This window comes from Gopherus flavomarginatus, chromosome 6 (assembly GCF_025201925.1).
Source record: "Gopherus flavomarginatus isolate rGopFla2 chromosome 6, rGopFla2.mat.asm, whole genome shotgun sequence".
Lineage (NCBI taxonomy): Eukaryota > Metazoa > Chordata > Testudines > Testudinidae > Gopherus > Gopherus flavomarginatus.
Genome location: NC_066622.1, coordinates 104,594,685 through 104,610,735, shown reverse-complemented (window position 1 = coordinate 104,610,735; position 16,051 = coordinate 104,594,685). Strand labels below are relative to the sequence as shown.

Genomic DNA, 16,051 nt, shown 5'->3' with positions numbered 1-16,051 from the left:
TTCAGCTGTTCAGTTTTTAAAAAACAAACAAAACAAAACTTTATATTTAGTGAATTTAGTGCTTGTGAAAAATGCCATATTGCTAGTCCTGGAATCCAGTCTGCTTTTTATTTACATAGGAAAAGAGATAGTGGTTCCTCTTGCTACCCTACCAGAGTGCCTCCCCATTGTTAGTTCTGGAGGAAACTTGTTCAGATACCAAATGTTAGTAACTAAAAATTGTTATATTCTGCCTGTTGACTTTGACCGAATTTGAATTTGCAGACTGGAGGTGAAAGGCTCCAAATACTTTGAACTAACTAGCCCGCTTCCAGCTGTTTAAAATAACCTCATAATGTGTTTGTTTAAATCCTGCTGCTGAAGCCAGTGTCAGAAAGCTTGACACAACTTCTCTGTAGGCTGATTTGCTTGATGGAATTTAGAAGAGCTACCCCATTTGGCTTGTGTGTTTTTGAACCCCCATCATGATAATTTTTGAAATAATAGTTTCTCTCCACTATTTAATCTCTTTTTTTCCTGTACTAAGGTAATAGTGATGGGAGCTACCAATCGCCCTCAGGATCTTGACTCTGCTATTATGAGAAGAATGCCTACGAGGTTTCACATTAACCAACCAGTAAGTCATAGCAAATTGTCGTAAATAATGTTGGGTTGTTTGCCTAGTGGATTAACAATGGGTATGTACTGTACCAAATGAGAGACCTGTGTCTTTACTGCCCAGGCAAACAGGACCAGAGAGTATTGCTAAGGTTTGTTTTCAGTTTCTCACAACCAGAGATAATCTTGCTTTTTAGGGTGACATTTCCCATGACACTCAAGATGTACATATTTCAGCTGGAACCAACTTGTGCCACCAGCAGTTTCAAAACCGATTTCCTGCACTCATCCTGTACAATGGAGTTGGTGCATACTGTCCATTCTGCCCATCCACACCAAGGGGAGAGCAACTTAAAGCATTGATATTCCTGCATGCAAATTTATATATACTTCTGTTCAATTTTTCTTGAAGTTGTTGGCAGTTATCTTTGACCATAAGACCAAACGTCAGCATATCTTAGCTTAGGGGTTGTCAAAATGGATCAGACTATGTATACATCATGGTTAGACTTGGCAGCTGTTCAGCCACTAGAGATATCAGAGAATACTCAAATTCTACAGAATGCCTACTCACTGTTCCTGATATAAATAAGGCTCTTGTGTTCTCTGTACTCAGTTTAACTCCTTCAACTTGGTTTCTTCCTCTGATGCTCAGGTCAAGAGAGCAGTTATGTATTGTGACAAAGTTCCTCCTCTACTTTGGTGGGTCTTGTGCTTATTGCCAGATTTGCTCACCTCAGTGATCTTCCTCTCTCATGGAACCCAGTCTGGGTCAACTCCTCCTGCATCTGATCAGGAGTTGGGAGGCTGAGGGGGGGGGAAGCTGCAATCCACAGGGCCTGCCTTCTACTCCAGGTTCCAGCCCAGGGCCCTGTGGATTGCAGTTGTCTATAGTGCCTCCTGTAATAGCTCCAAGACAGCTACAACTCCCCGGGCTACTTCCCCAGGGCCTCCTCCAAACACCTTCTTTATCCTCACCACAGGATCTTCCTCCTGGTGTCTGATAATGCTTGTACTCCTCAATCCTCCAGCAGTATACCTTCTCACTCTCAGCTCCTTGTGCCTCTTGCTCCCAGGTCCTCACACACAAATCTCACTGACTAACTGGGAGGCTTTTAACTATTTCCAGCCAGCCCTTGATTGGCTTCAGGTGTCCCAATCATTGTAGCTATCTCCACTGCCTTCTAGAAAGATCTTAATTGGCCTCAGGTGTCTTGATTAGGAGCAACTGCCATTTGGTTACCATGGTACCAGGGATTTGTGTAGCCTGGGGCTAACATACCTGTTCCTCACTACTTTACTGTAGCCTTCTGGCCTTGCCCCATCACAGTATTCACAGCCTCAAACCTGGAAAGTTACTACTACCCATTAACCTCAGAGAGAGGATCCTTATGGGTGATTCTTGAAACAGGAATAAGTTACTTACTGTGGTAACTCTGGTTCTCTGAAGTGGAAAGGTGAATAGGGAGCGTGGATCCATGTGGGTAATTATCTGCGTTAGATGGGTTCAAGTCCCATTCAGGAACGAGTAAGATCTAAAGTATTTGTCAACTATTTTTTTCTCTTTTCCTATAATTAATGTAAACATTGTTCCTGGACCCAGGGGATAAAAAGCAGACGTAATATCTTGGTGCTCAATAGCACCATTGCCATCAGTAGCATACATGCTAGGAAACTGACCTCTCATTTCAGGGGATCAACCTGTATTTCTGGAGGGCATGGGAGATGCAAAATAAATATGTATCTGTTGAATGATTTTAATAGGTAAAGAAATGTCATACTCTATCAGTCTTTCTGTTCCATAATGATTGAAATCTTGTTTTTATTTAAAGGCTCTGAAACAGAGAGAGGCGATTTTGAAACTGATTTTGAAAAATGAAAATGTAAGTAACTTATTTGTTTAACAAAATATTTCTATGCATTATCATGGCCATGGGTGCAAACCTTCAGGGCATTTGGAAAACATGCTTTCGAACCAACCATCTTTGGCCATTGTATGGATTTAAATCAGAAACATGCTGGTAGACAGTGTTTGAGTGCACTGTATTTGACTGGGAAGCTTCTGGATTTGGGTGTGATCTCATATTTCAGAGGTAGAGTTGTTTAATAGATTAAGCATGAAACTGTCTTTTAGAGAAATTAGATTTCTACTCTCAGTTTTGACAGTGATTCACTGTGGTTTGGGGCAAATTAAATAATCTCTCTGTCAATGGAACATTCTCTCTAGTTGACCTGGGAAGTAACAATGTATTACACTGCTGCTTTTACCTCCTGCTTGTTCATCAGAAAGAAAAAATGCTGCTTCACATTTATCTTCAGTATTTTAGATGCTGTTGACAAAATGTAAGGCCTGGTCCTGTCAACCTTCTGTGTGGAACTCCTCTTTAAGATAATAGTTCTATGCATGCAGCAAAGAGTCCTGTGGCACCTTATAGACTAACAGACATATCGGAGCATGAGCTTTCGTGGGTGAATACCCACCTTGTCTGTGCATGGAGAACTTGCAGGATTTAAACCCACCATATTAGTAATTCCCATATTAGTTTACAAAACACCCTAGATTAATGTCTGTACAATAAAACAAATACATTTCAGAAGTAAAACTAATTTTAAATCTCATTAATTTTAGTGGGAGTTGATCCCTGTGAATGGTTAAGTATTAAGAAGGAAAACATTTCATAAACTGTCAGGATTGCTTGCAGGTGATAGTTGGAATGTAAGGTCCTTCTTGCAAAATAAGTGAGCACTAGAGATATGAAAACAGAATTGGTATTTAAAAGAAAAGTGTCAACATAAATGAGTCTTAGAGGAAGGCTCAAACTTATTGATGGTGATTTTAAGTTTGATGGATACAGTATTGGGGAAATCCATAGAATTATAGACATTAGGGCTGAAAGGAATGTGATAGGTCATATCAAAGCCTCTAGACTTAAAGAGCATGCTAATCTTCTAGACTCTGTTCTTTTTTCAGAAAATATTTTTTTCCTTTTATTTGAACATGTTGCTTAATGTTGACTTTTTTAATGTACTTGAAGCATTGTAGTTTTAATTTTTCTATAAAGAAATTTTTTTAAAATTCCACTTGCTTTTCTGATGGATCTGTGTGAAAGATGATTGGCTTCTAGAAGACACGATTTTCTGATGGAAAATATTTATTTAAAGTTAGGAAATCCTGGATCCTGATTAGAACTATCAAGAAGGAGTCAAGACTCCTGGGTTGCTTTTGGATTTTGCTTGACTTGGTGCATGAACTTGGACGAGTTATGTTGCCTCTCGATAGCTGAGCTCTCTGATTTGTAACATGAGTATAATTCTTCACCACCTCAGAATAGCACTATTAAAATTAATTGGTTTTAATGTCTTTTGATATTCTGTGATGAAAGGCGCCAACAGAAAATATTAATATGTACATTGATTTTTTCAGACTTCATGTGTGAATTGGCAAAAGTGTTTATTAAAATGAAACGTCAATGCTAAATGTACACTTCCTAATAATGTCTCAGAAATAAGTTTTTGTGTTGATAGACATCATGAACTGAAATAAAATAGCACTAATAGGCCTATGTCTAGGTCTTGTTTTGTATTATTTATAAATATATAAGGACCTGAGTGCACTAAGTACCTTTTAGGATCAGCCCCTTGTAAAGAAAGGCTAATGTTGGAATGTGTGTGTACAAGAATTGGATCACCATTTCCGTGATTCAGTTGTATCCACTGGTAGTTACAGGATGTTGTCTACAGTGGATGCAAAGTCATGTTTAACACCGAGCTGATACTTACAACTCTTCACTGCTGTGTTCTAACATAATATAATTTGCTAGTAAAGACAAACCCTAAAAAGTGTCAGAGAAGCTCTTCAAGACATTGTGCTGGGGGATCCTGTTCTCTTCAGCTGTCAGCACTCTAAATTTGTACAGGAGAAATGAAGTATAATAAGGTAATTACTGCCTTCTAGTAACTGCCAGTTCTTTTTAACAGCTATAAAGTTTTGTTAGTGAAACTTTAATTTTACTAATCACCTCGTTACTTCCCAGGTAGAGAGTATTTGTCTTATGTTGTGATTATACTTTGCTAACATTTCCTTTTAGTTCCTCAAAGGCAAAACCTTAATAAAATCTAAAGACAATAATAAGTCTCTAATAGTGACTTTCTTTTCTATATTTAGTAGAATATCTTACTGACTCTCAAGTTTTCATGACTCTGTCTTTATTTTCTGATAGGTGGATAGGCATGTGGACCTCCTGAAAATTGCTAAAGAAACAGATGGGTTTTCAGGAAGTGATTTGAAAGAAATGTGTCGTGATGCAGCACTCCTGTGCGTCAGGGAATACGTTAATTCTACACATGAAGAAAGGTGCTTCTTGTCGTTTGTATTATGGTTGCCAAATTGAAACTGAGCCCCCTTTGTGCTAGACACTCCACAAATAATTGTCTTCAATTTTAATGTTAATAAGGAGCTTTAAAAACAAAACTAGTGATAGAAACCAGTGGTGGTTTTTCTCTACACCAACCGTCACTACATACACACAAATTCAGTGAATAAATCACTTCTTTTTGGTTATGGATGTAATTAGGATTTTGTTGAAAATTGCTTCAGTACTATTGGGAAATATCACGGTAAAAGATGAACACAAAGATGGGGCGTAACTTTATTGATTTTAATGGGACTGTTCATGTGCAAAAAGTTACACTGTGTATAATGTTTGGAGGATTGATCCCTGTGTGTAATCATAACAGGCTGTAAATATGGCTACTTGAATCGTACAGGTTCCAATTATGCACCCCCTGCCTCTCCCAAAGCGCTAAACCAGACATTCTAATGTAAAGGCTCCAGTGCCTCTGTTATAGGATCACTGCCCTCAAGCTTACTTTTGGGTGGTGTTAAATCCAAATCCAAGGTGAGCTTGAGTGCTACATTTCACTGTTTAGTACTGAAAAGTGAACAAAAAACATTTGGTGTGTTTAGCTGGAGAACTAATTCAACATTAGTATCAAAACCAGAAATTAGTGAACATTAAGTAGTCCAGAGTTTCCTTATAAAATGTTGTTTAGCTATAATTTTTTAAGAGCCAAACTTGATTTTCAAATGGGTTTCTTTCCTGTAGAATGAGTTCCTTATTTTAGTGTCCAGAACTTCAGACCTTTGTTTTTAACAATACAGTAAGGTACTTAAAGAGGACCCACACTCTTATGTTGCATAGACCTTGATCCTTTGTTACATTATGTGATTCCAGAAAGTTGCAGCAAGTAATAGCTCTTGTGAACACTTGTCTCCTACCCCTGGTTAGGTCAGTTACATCCACTGATACAGCCAGACATTATCTATTTAGTGTTCTGTGGCTTCTGGCACTGTATGTACAGTTGAGGATTATTTTATAGCATGTAAATTAGATTAATTATGTAACATTTGGATCAGTTGTATTTTTTTTTTGTTTTTTTTAAAGCCATGATGAAGATGAAATTCGGCCAGTGCAACAGCAGGATCTGCACAGGGCAATTGAGAAGATGAGGAAGTCAAAAGATGCAACACTTCAGAATGTTTTGATGCATGTTAGTTTAGACTAAGACTAAACAGTGTGTTTGCAGTTTCTGATGTGGCCTTGTTTGACTTGCGCTGTGATCAGCTAGTTAACAAATTAGTGGGGAGGGGGGCAAGGAAACTCTTTCAATAAGGGAGTTAAATGTTTCATTTCTAGAGGGTTTTTATACACTGAATTCTAAATTATTGAAATCTGGTAATCTTACAGAAATAGAGGTGGTCTACAGCTCATGAAGTGGAACAATATAGTCCAGTCTAAGAGTGAATGCTTGTGTTTTGTCCAGTTAGCAATATGTTGTAGTGGCCTTAAAGTAGGTTCTAATGTGATGCATGTTTTTTGGGGGAAGGGGAGAATGATTGAATACCAGTTCATGTATAAATGTATGAACGTGTGTGTGTTTATATTAAATGTATATATCCACACATTTTTTATATATAGACATAAACTGTAGATAAGTTGAATATGGAAAATCTTTTTTTACTTAATTACTGAATGAAATTAAATCAGAAGATGTATAGATTAAAAGACTCTGAATTCAATGCATATTTACTTTTTCTTTTAGCAATTTATACAAAAGGCAGAAATTCTGTTTGAATTGAGATTTTATTTTACAACTTTGAAGTGGTGGTGACTTTCACATGGATGTTTGACGTCTACATGCAGTAGAGGTAGCAAACTAATGCATAATTGTTTGAATATTTTTCATTTTATATGAAATCCTGCTATTAGGCTTTTTTGTTTTAAATGCTGTTTTTACATTTTTCCTCTCTGAGTTGAGTAAATACTCTTGCAAACTGGTCTTTCATTAAACCCTCCATGTCATAATTCCCTAAAAAATGTGGGTCTCCTATTTATTATACACTAGTTGGGTTACGTAGTTCTGACTCATTTTCTTTAGAATATATATTGCAACATCTTTACACGATGCTATGGATTATCACGAGTTTTATTCTGACTTGGAGGGGGAAGTATATTTTATGGTGGTTTTCTTTGTTTCCTCATACACTAATTTGCAAAGCTGAGAAACGCTACCTGGGTCTCCCAGTCATTGTGAATTAGCAATGTTCTACTGTACTTGGCAACAGTTTAACAATTTATATAATTAAGAGATCGATAATATAAAATGTAAAACTTTTCCAAGCTTAATATTGTTTAATAAAAGTGTACCTTTATTTTTATAGCAGCACTATGAATTATGCACTAATCAAGTGCATATACACTTCCTAATCTAAGTGCCAGATATGTTCAGACCTATGTATTTTATGTACAACCGACATATGCTACTGATAAGAGGAAAGTTAAATAAGCATTGAAAACAAGTTTAAAAATTAAATGAAGAAATTTGAACCAGCCATCCTGGGATATAAAGGGCTAAAACTGGAAATTCCATCAAAAGTTTACAAGCACTTTATTTTATAATATGTAAAAAGTCCCTTTTCTCTGAGAACGTCTTCCGTTAACTCTGTTATATATCAGCTGTTCAAAAGATGTTACTTTGACTCAGCAACTCATCCTGTCAAAGACTGCCTTTCTCCAAGCTAAGGCTGGTTTCCATTTTTACACTGGAAAGCTCTAGGGTAAATGCACCTAGCTTTCAATCATAGTGGGAAAGGGAAATGAGTTTATGCCCCAGTAAGGAACACTAATTGGGGGTATTTTGGCATTTTAATCTCAAGTATTTCAACTATAGAAAAGTTTTAAACAAACAATAGTTGAGGAGATCCAGTAACATACAGAATTGTATCCTTTTTAAAAGAATTCCTCTAATAGGAAGGGGAGCTCTTCACTCCCTAGGAAAATAACAGAAGCAGCAGTGAGAGAATTTGTAAACATCTAGAGGAAAAGCAGCAGGGATTTATAAGGAACAAATGACAGGGAAACTTAGTTGTTCGTGAATTTTGATTAAATTTGTGGATGAGGAAAATGCAGCAGAAGTAATACAGCTTTAGTAAAGCATATGGTACTGTGAGCTCTTCCCCGCCCCCCCTTACCTTATATACAGTAGCACTCAGCCTATTAAAATTAACTTCTTTGGTTTTAGAATCAGTTCAAACTGCATGTATTATGACCACCTATTATTAAATGTAGATAGGCAAATTCAAATAAACTTACATTACTAATCCATTTTAGCAAAACACTTAAGTAAATACATGCTTAACCTTAAATCTCTGGGTAGTCTAATTGAAATCAATGCGACTGCTCACCTATTTAAAGTTAAACATGTTTATATGCTTTTGCTGAACCAGGCCCTTTTGGACCCAGTGGTTTTCCCCCATTCCCTTAAACATGATACTATCTTTTCCGTGTGATGTGTGTTTAATTTCATTTAGGTCTCTTCCTACTCCATTCAGTAACCATGATAGCTGCAGCAGTCAGTGGCTAAAAGGCTGATCAAATGATCCAGTCTAGGAGGAAATCCTGGTGTCTTCTTTTCACAAGGTCCTTGCTATTCAGTGAAGAATTCTTATAGATCAGTGGTTTTCAACCCTCCCCCCCTTTGCTGATCCCTAAAAAACTTCAAATGGAGGTGTGGACCCCTTTGGAAGTCTTAGCCTATGGACCCCCAGGGCTCCACTGACCACAGGGTGAAAACCACTGGAGAACACCACTTGAATTGCCCTTCTGCTATTTAAGATTCTTTTTCAGAATATGCGTGAACTTCAGCTTTTTCCTCCGGTGCATGGGAGTAAAAGTAGGGACAACAATTCACCCACACTAGATACACGAATAAGCAGGGGATCATGGTGTCTGAAGTGTATCAGCTCATCCTCTGAGCAGAAAAGTTTACTCTTAACCACTCAATTTTTGAAAATTTAGTCCCTGTAGTTGGTCCTGAGTACTTCACCATCTGGCCAAATTTGCACTTCTCACTGACCTAGAGCGGGAGCCCTTCATGACTGTGGGTGGGATTTTTCTTCACCAAGCCCTGAGGGCAAAATGCCACTTGGAGTCTTGACTGGAGCAATTTATCTTTCTGTGCCTTTGTGGGAAGAAAGCAGAGTTCTGAGATTAGAGCTTCCTCTTGTGTGGCCCTGAATGATGATGCTCCTGCAACCACCATTAGGTGAAGGTACACACAACTGGTTAGTTTCAGTCCAAAGGGTCAGGGTACTTTGGTATGCCTCACCACCTCTAAACTCACACCAGCAGCTGTGCATAATGCTTTCTACCCTACCTTGGGGTCCAGAAGAATCTAGCCTCTCCTGGCAGATGGTGACCTGGCCTCAGTTACATATACTGTCATCACTTCCAGTCTGGGTTACCACAATACACTATAGCTGGCCATGAAGCTCTTAGGAAACTTCAACTAGCACACAATGCTGCAGGGCATCGCCTCAGTAATTCTGGCTATTCTAAGCCCATCAAACCTGTCCTCTGCTCTCCACACTGGCTTCCTATAAAATATTAAGTTCAAGGTTTTTGTCCTTATCTTCAATATTCTCATGGTGTTTTGGGCCTGGATATCTAAATGTGCCCAGAGTTCCAGGAGGAGGACCGTAGTCTGCAACTGTTCCTCGGCCATAATGGAGTTGTCCACCATAAAAGCAAAGTTCATGCATGCAGGAGCCCAAACTTTCCCAGGGGGCCAGTCTTAGACTGGAATCAACTTTCATAAGTACTAATGACCATCACAAACCTCACCACATTCTGCTCTAAGTGCAAAGTGCACTACTTCAAGCAACCTCCTTTGACCTGCCTCCTCTTTTTTTAATATGCATGGTAAATGGGTAAATGTAAAAATAAACTGCCATAACACTAGACTGCACACACAGTTTTTCCCACCTGCTCGGTAAAGGATGAGAGTGAGAACAAACCACATGTGACAGATCCAGTTACATTATTTAATGTATTACAGGAAGGCGCTTGGAACACTGAGGAGGGTGGTATGAGACCCTCACTTGAATCCTAGTCACTTGATTCCTTCATCTTGATAGTAAGCAATGAATTTTTTTCATACCAACTGCTTCTACAAGAGGGAAGTGAAGATTTCCACTGCTCCATTTTATTCCTGCTTTATAGGGAAAGCAGGCAGGTGCTCACAGGTTAGAGTCTGAAAACTGCACAAACCAACTATCCCTAAATTGCTTTTTATATCTGATGTGGGGTTGATGTAATTACTAAGACGTTAGGGATTGTGTGGGGTATTTTTTAAATAAAATATCTGCATACCTACCGTTCATAAGCTGAATTTTTTTTGGTAAAAAAGGGAAGCATCAGAGAAGGGGGTCAGCTTATGAACAAATATAGAGAGGGAGAGCTGGGACACACACACCCCCTCCCCACAACAGACAGGGCAAGGAGAGGCAGCAGAGTCTTGCCTCTTCTGGCCATGCTGCTCTCCCCCCAGCCTGTGAAGCAACTGCAGCTCCAGGGCTGGCAGGCTATGGCCACACCACCCAGCCCTACCCCCCAGAGCATTTTGTGGCCGGCCCGCCCACCAGACATTTTGGGCTGTATAAGTTGAGGCATTGCCAGCAAATCGAGGGATGTGATCATGCCCCTCTACTCAGCTTTGGTGAGGCCTCATCTGGAGTACTGTGTCCAGTTTTGGGCCCCACACTACAAGAAGGATGTGGAAAAATTGGAAAGAGTCCAGTGTAGGGCAACAAAAATGATTAGGTGGCTGGAGCACATGACTTATGAGGAGAGGCTGAGGGAACTGGGATTGTTTAGTCTGCAGGAGAGAACGAGGGGAGATTTGATAGCTGCTTTCAACTACCTGAAAGGGGGTTCCAAAGAGGATCTAGACTGTTCTCAGTGGTAGCAGATGACAGAACAAGGAATAACGGTCTCAAGTTGTAGTGAGGGAGGTTTAGGTTGGATATTAGAAAAAACTTTCACTAGGAGGATGGTGAAGCACTGGAATGGGTTACCTAGGGCGGTGGTGGAATCTCTTTCCTTAGAGATTTTTAAGGTCAGGCCTGATGAAGCTCTGGCTGGGATGATTTAGTTAGTTGGGGATTGGTCCTGCTTTGAGCAAGGGGTTGGACTAGATGACCTCCTGAGGTCCCTTCCAAACCCGATATTCTATGATTCTATGACATCCGCTCCTGGCCTGCCCCAGCTAAAGTGGGAAGGGATGGGATAGGGAGAGTGTGCAGGTCCCGAGGTAGGGGTGGGGTCATGTGGGGAGTGGTCACAAGGGTTACTCCCCTGACCCCCAGCTTCTCCCCTGCAAATTTCCCCACCATCAGGGTAAGCAGCTGTCGCACCGGGACACATTGTTTACTTAGGTTTATCTCTGTGCCTGCGGATGCTCGAGGTAAAATACCATCTCGGGCCACCAGCAGCTTATCCTGATAGCCCAGGAGCCAAAGTTTGCCGACCCCTGAATTATAGGGTTAACTGATGAATGGATCATAAAAATTTTCCATTTTTACTTATCCATCGTGGGAGGGAGTCAGTTTATAAATGAACCAGCTTATGAATGAGTATATATGATATGTTAATCCTCATGCCGGTACCATGCTTTAAGACAGTAATAAGAAGGAAAGGATAGTTCAGGAAACTGGCTGTAACAGGTGCTGCTAGTATTGATCCAATAAGTTTTTAACATTGTTTCAGTGGCTACTCTCCCATGTTTGCCAAACCCCTAGAGATTAGAAGGCCAGGAACAGCAAGGCAGTGGGAGAACTCATGTAAATTTAATGCTGACAGTCTGCATTCCCTTACAGGTAAGTTTGGGTGGGAGTACATTTCTGAAAGCCTTTGGGGCCTCCTTACCTCTCTGAGCTGACTAGTTTAAAAAAAAATTCACACAATGACAAGCAAATACTTAGACAGAGAAATATATATTTGTACTAAAAGTAAATGTTTAATAACAGAGTATTAAGTTCAGAATATATTATGAATCATGCGATGCATCAGTCAAGGCACAAATTCCAGTCTTTAATAAATATACTATAAAAATACTAGCGAATGGATTCAGTGTACTCCACTATTTTAAAGGAATATTTGTTTTGCTGTAACCATTTGGTTTTACTGCTTTTTCACAGACCATTTCTTTGTTTTAAGATTAAAAAAAATGTGACACCACTATTTAAAATATCAAATATTAATTATAAGTCACAGTATTACTTTTGTCTTTCAGGTCCCTGCCAGAGGGCCTGAATATAAAAGGCACTATTGTTTAATATATTTTTAGCTTCTAGTGTTACATTTGTAGTATTTAATTTTTTGAGGTATAATACAACTTTTGGTTCCTTACTCTAGATTTTTAAAAGCAATAAGAAGCTGGAAACATTTGAAAAGTAAAATGCTTTAAAATAACATTTTGAATTGTTTCTGTAATTATGTGCATTGCACAATGGGCACAGCAAAACAATGTCACTTAATATATATTTTACTAAACTAAATTACAAGCAGAAGCATGATTGTTTTACTATGTATAGATTTTTTTTTATAATTAAACTGCAAAATGAGAAGAATTAATTTCATTTTCAACACCTTTTAACCAGTTTTTGGACACCCATTAAAGTATTCTGATTTATATATCTCTGCAAGATCAGAGACTGAAATCACTTATATTAATTCCTACAATAACTGTGCATATTTTCCCTAGAAAATGAACAACACTATCATGTTCATGGAGGTAATAAGCTCCTACAAGTCTCCAGTAAATACCAACCATTACTGCAGCAACTCTCATACGTTTTCTTCTTCCCAGAAGCCCATGAAGGTAGATTGACTTAGAACATGCTCCAAAGCCTAAGATTTGGGCTTATCTGAGGGAAGTAGTGAGTTACAAAGTTTAGGCCTGGGTCTCCACAAGGACAACCTGTTAACCCTTCCTTCTCTTCTAGACTGAGGAGTCTCCAGTGTACACAATGCCTCTGCTGACTACAAATATGGCAATACAGTGCAGGGAAGAGAGGTGACTTCTCACATAGGGAGATTCCAAGCCAATCAAGGCTTTCTAGATCGAAACCAACAACCTCAACATCACCCAGAAACACAATGGCCACTAATGCAGATTGGAAGACTAATATAGTGTGTGCACGGTGAGCCTGCTTCCCCAGTGATCAGCCACATCCTGCATCAGCTTACATTTCCAGATGGATTTATGGTACAACTCTCAGAAGAGTTCACTTTACTAATCACAAGGTGGCAAACAAGAATTGATCACAGTAACCAGACCCATGTCCAAAAGAAACTGTTGCAACCTCCTGGCAGGATGGGAAAAAAACCCAACATCACCCCAGTCAAATAGCACCTGGAGATCCTAGCCCCTCTCCCAGATTACAACATGAAGCAACAACAGGCAACACACACTCACCATTAAAGAGGCACGTACAATTAATCATATTTTCCCATCTGCCATTTTCATTACTGTTTTTTCTAGACAGAGCTGCAGCCAGCTGTTCCTCACCCTCGCCCCAATCTCTGGCAGATGGTGATAAAACAAATGTGCCTTATTTTTTTCCTCTTTAGAATATCAGTAAGCTGCAACATGGAGGGGCATTAATAGGCTGTTGGTCTATGACATGTACATTATGGGCATGAAACTGATGGGAGAGTGTCTTCTTCCATACTCGGTTAATGCACATCCTGGAGGGGCTTACTGCAGTTCCAGTAAATATGCTTAATTTGTAGAAAAAAACAAAACACGTTTAAAGCTAACCTTTCTGAAGGGTGATGTTGGGGCGGGGGGGCAGCAGGGGCTAGCCTTCCTGTATGGAAAGTATAAGCAAGGGAACGGGTGTTAAACACTCTCTCTAAAATTTTTACTGCATAGCAAAGTAATTTTTCTAGCTTTCTCAGTAACCCCCTTCCCAACCTCCTGGAGCCAAAATGGCCTTTCAGGAAGAGGTTGTGGCCAGTTTGTTTCCTTTTTCTATTGGAAAGTGGAAGCGTTATATTTGACTAAATTAGCTTTTGTGATAGAAAGTGGCCAGAAAGAGGGGCTAGCTTGACAGTCTAGAGTGTGAACACACTATTTTAAACTGTCCCCACCTAAACTTGGCCTCTTTAGTCAATAAGTTGAACTGGGATCCTGATTCTCAAATCACATACACTAGTGTAAATCAGAAATAACTCCACTCTGGTCAGTGGAATTACACTGGCATAAAACGGATGAAGTGAGAGCAGTCTAAGGGCCTCCTGCATTTTCTAGTACAGCTTCCTGCAGTCAAAGCAGGCCAGCTCCCCTTCAGTTCTGGCTGGGGAGGGAAAGTGCCACTGGGAGCCCTCAGTGCAGGACTCGAAAGTTAAAGCACCACTTTTCCCAGCCTCATCTTGGCACTCAAGCTGGGCTGCTTTAAATTGTCTCTTACGTAGAAAACTAAACTTGGAGCTGCAATAAAGCTTAGTTCAGTTTCTTGACTGAAAAGTCCAAGTTTTAATAGGAGGCATTAGAAAGAAAGGGGTCTCTGGTAGACAACAGAAACCCACGTAAGTGCTAAAGAAAATCTTTCTGCCCATTGCAGAAGATGGGCTTCTTAAGGAATAAGGGGAATACAATAAATCATTTATTTCCTATTTCCAGTTTGTAACTGATTTAAAGAGCATAATGGATACGTAACTACATCATGGCTATAAGGTCAAACTGTGCACCTTTGGGGGTTGGTGTACCACTATGACATCACTAAAGATGTCCAACTGGCCAGTCCTAATATGGCTTTGGACAATCATCATATAGAGCCATATTCTACTATAAATAACAGACCTGCTGCTGCTCCCTTTGACGTTGAAAGGAAAATTCCCAATAATTTAGTGGGCGAAGGGCCAGGCCCAAAATACATACATTCAAAAACAGTTTGATCCTATTAGAAAATGTTCTATCCTAGCATTAGGGTATTGAAAATGCAAACTAAGTGATCTGAAATACAGTCAATCAATCAGAGCTCACTCTTAAAACACATATTTTTGAGGAAAAATAGAATGAATATTTTTTCCCAGTGATTTGTAGTATTCAGTTAAGACTTTCCAAGCTTTTGGGGCCATGAAACCATCAGGTGGATTTTCGCCTTCCTGAGCAAGCTTCCTCATGCGTGTTCCAGAGATGAAGTCAAATTCATCATGCCTACCACAGAACAGACATATGGGTGAAATCAGTAAATTTAAGTGCATCAAAGCCAAATCTTTTCAAATGTATTTTTTTTGCTGTCCTCAGAATTTAATCTGAAAATTGCTGGTAGGATGTCTTCACTAACTCTGTAAGCACTAATGGCACAAATCTTTATCTTCATGTGCAAATTTACCAGCAGCAATAAGAAGCAACAGGGCCTCTATAAAAGGGACCTCTATTTTCACTATTACATTATATTATTAAATATAAAATACTTTTCTATAAATAAGGAGAAGTATTTCTACTGTTATTTCCTAAATGTTGTTGTTTCTTAACCTTTTTGGTAAAGATCAAGCATAGTGTTAGTTTCATATGCGTTAACTCCTTTGTCTGGGTGTTGTGTCCTGTGCTGGCAGGCTCCTCACATAGATCTTTTCATTCCTTAGTTCTTTTATTTCATTTACAACCAAGTTATCTAAAATACTACAAAACTTTTCCTTTCTTCTGCTAAACTGTGACCCTTAAGAAATCCTTTAAAATATTAAAAAATATTTAAGCATAATATGGGCTACTTTAAAGCAGGTTGTCATTCACTGTGTTACCTTTCTGGATCGTAGAAAATCATGGCCTTTTTTACTTTATTGTATGCTGCAACTCTGAAGGGAATGATTTCCACAGAGGCCAGGCCTGGTGCCATGCTCAAGACCTTCCCTCCTTGTGTGGGCTCATACAAGTCCTTCTTGGTCTCTGGATGGGGCATGCCTGCAGGGTCTCGGCCCACAATGTAGAAATTGGCTCCAGCAATCATTCGAGCCCTGCAGTGCCATTGAACCTGTGAAGGTGCAACACAAATACCATTATTTAAATGCAGGCCGACACTTGACATAGCATGTCAATATTTTTGTCT

At 39.3% G+C, this 16,051-nt stretch overlaps 2 protein-coding genes across 5 annotated transcripts in view; one reads left to right on the top strand and one right to left on the bottom strand.

The window, feature by feature from the left end:
- ATAD1 (ATPase family AAA domain containing 1) overlaps nt 1-7,320 on the top strand; it is a 30,668-nt gene extending 23,348 nt beyond the window's left edge. Inside the window, exons 7-10 of the mRNA XM_050959626.1 lie at nt 527-616; nt 2,430-2,480; nt 4,818-4,951; nt 6,042-7,320. Coding sequence (XP_050815583.1) covers nt 527-616; nt 2,430-2,480; nt 4,818-4,951; nt 6,042-6,162 — 396 coding nt within the window. The 3' untranslated portion in view covers nt 6,163-7,320. The remainder of the gene's footprint in view (nt 1-526; nt 617-2,429; nt 2,481-4,817; nt 4,952-6,041) is intronic.
- A 6,907-nt stretch (nt 7,321-14,227) lies between these two features.
- Nucleotides 14,228-16,051, bottom strand: part of PAPSS2 (3'-phosphoadenosine 5'-phosphosulfate synthase 2) — a 58,528-nt gene continuing 56,704 nt past the window's right edge. For all 4 annotated transcript variants that reach the window (XM_050959441.1, XM_050959442.1, XM_050959445.1 and 1 more), the window contains 2 exons: nt 15,747-15,976; nt 14,228-15,159 (listed from right to left, as the gene is read on the bottom strand). In XM_050959441.1, the coding sequence (XP_050815398.1) occupies nt 14,988-15,159; nt 15,747-15,976 (402 nt within the window). In that variant the 3' untranslated portion in view covers nt 14,228-14,987. The remainder of the gene's footprint in view (nt 15,160-15,746; nt 15,977-16,051) is intronic.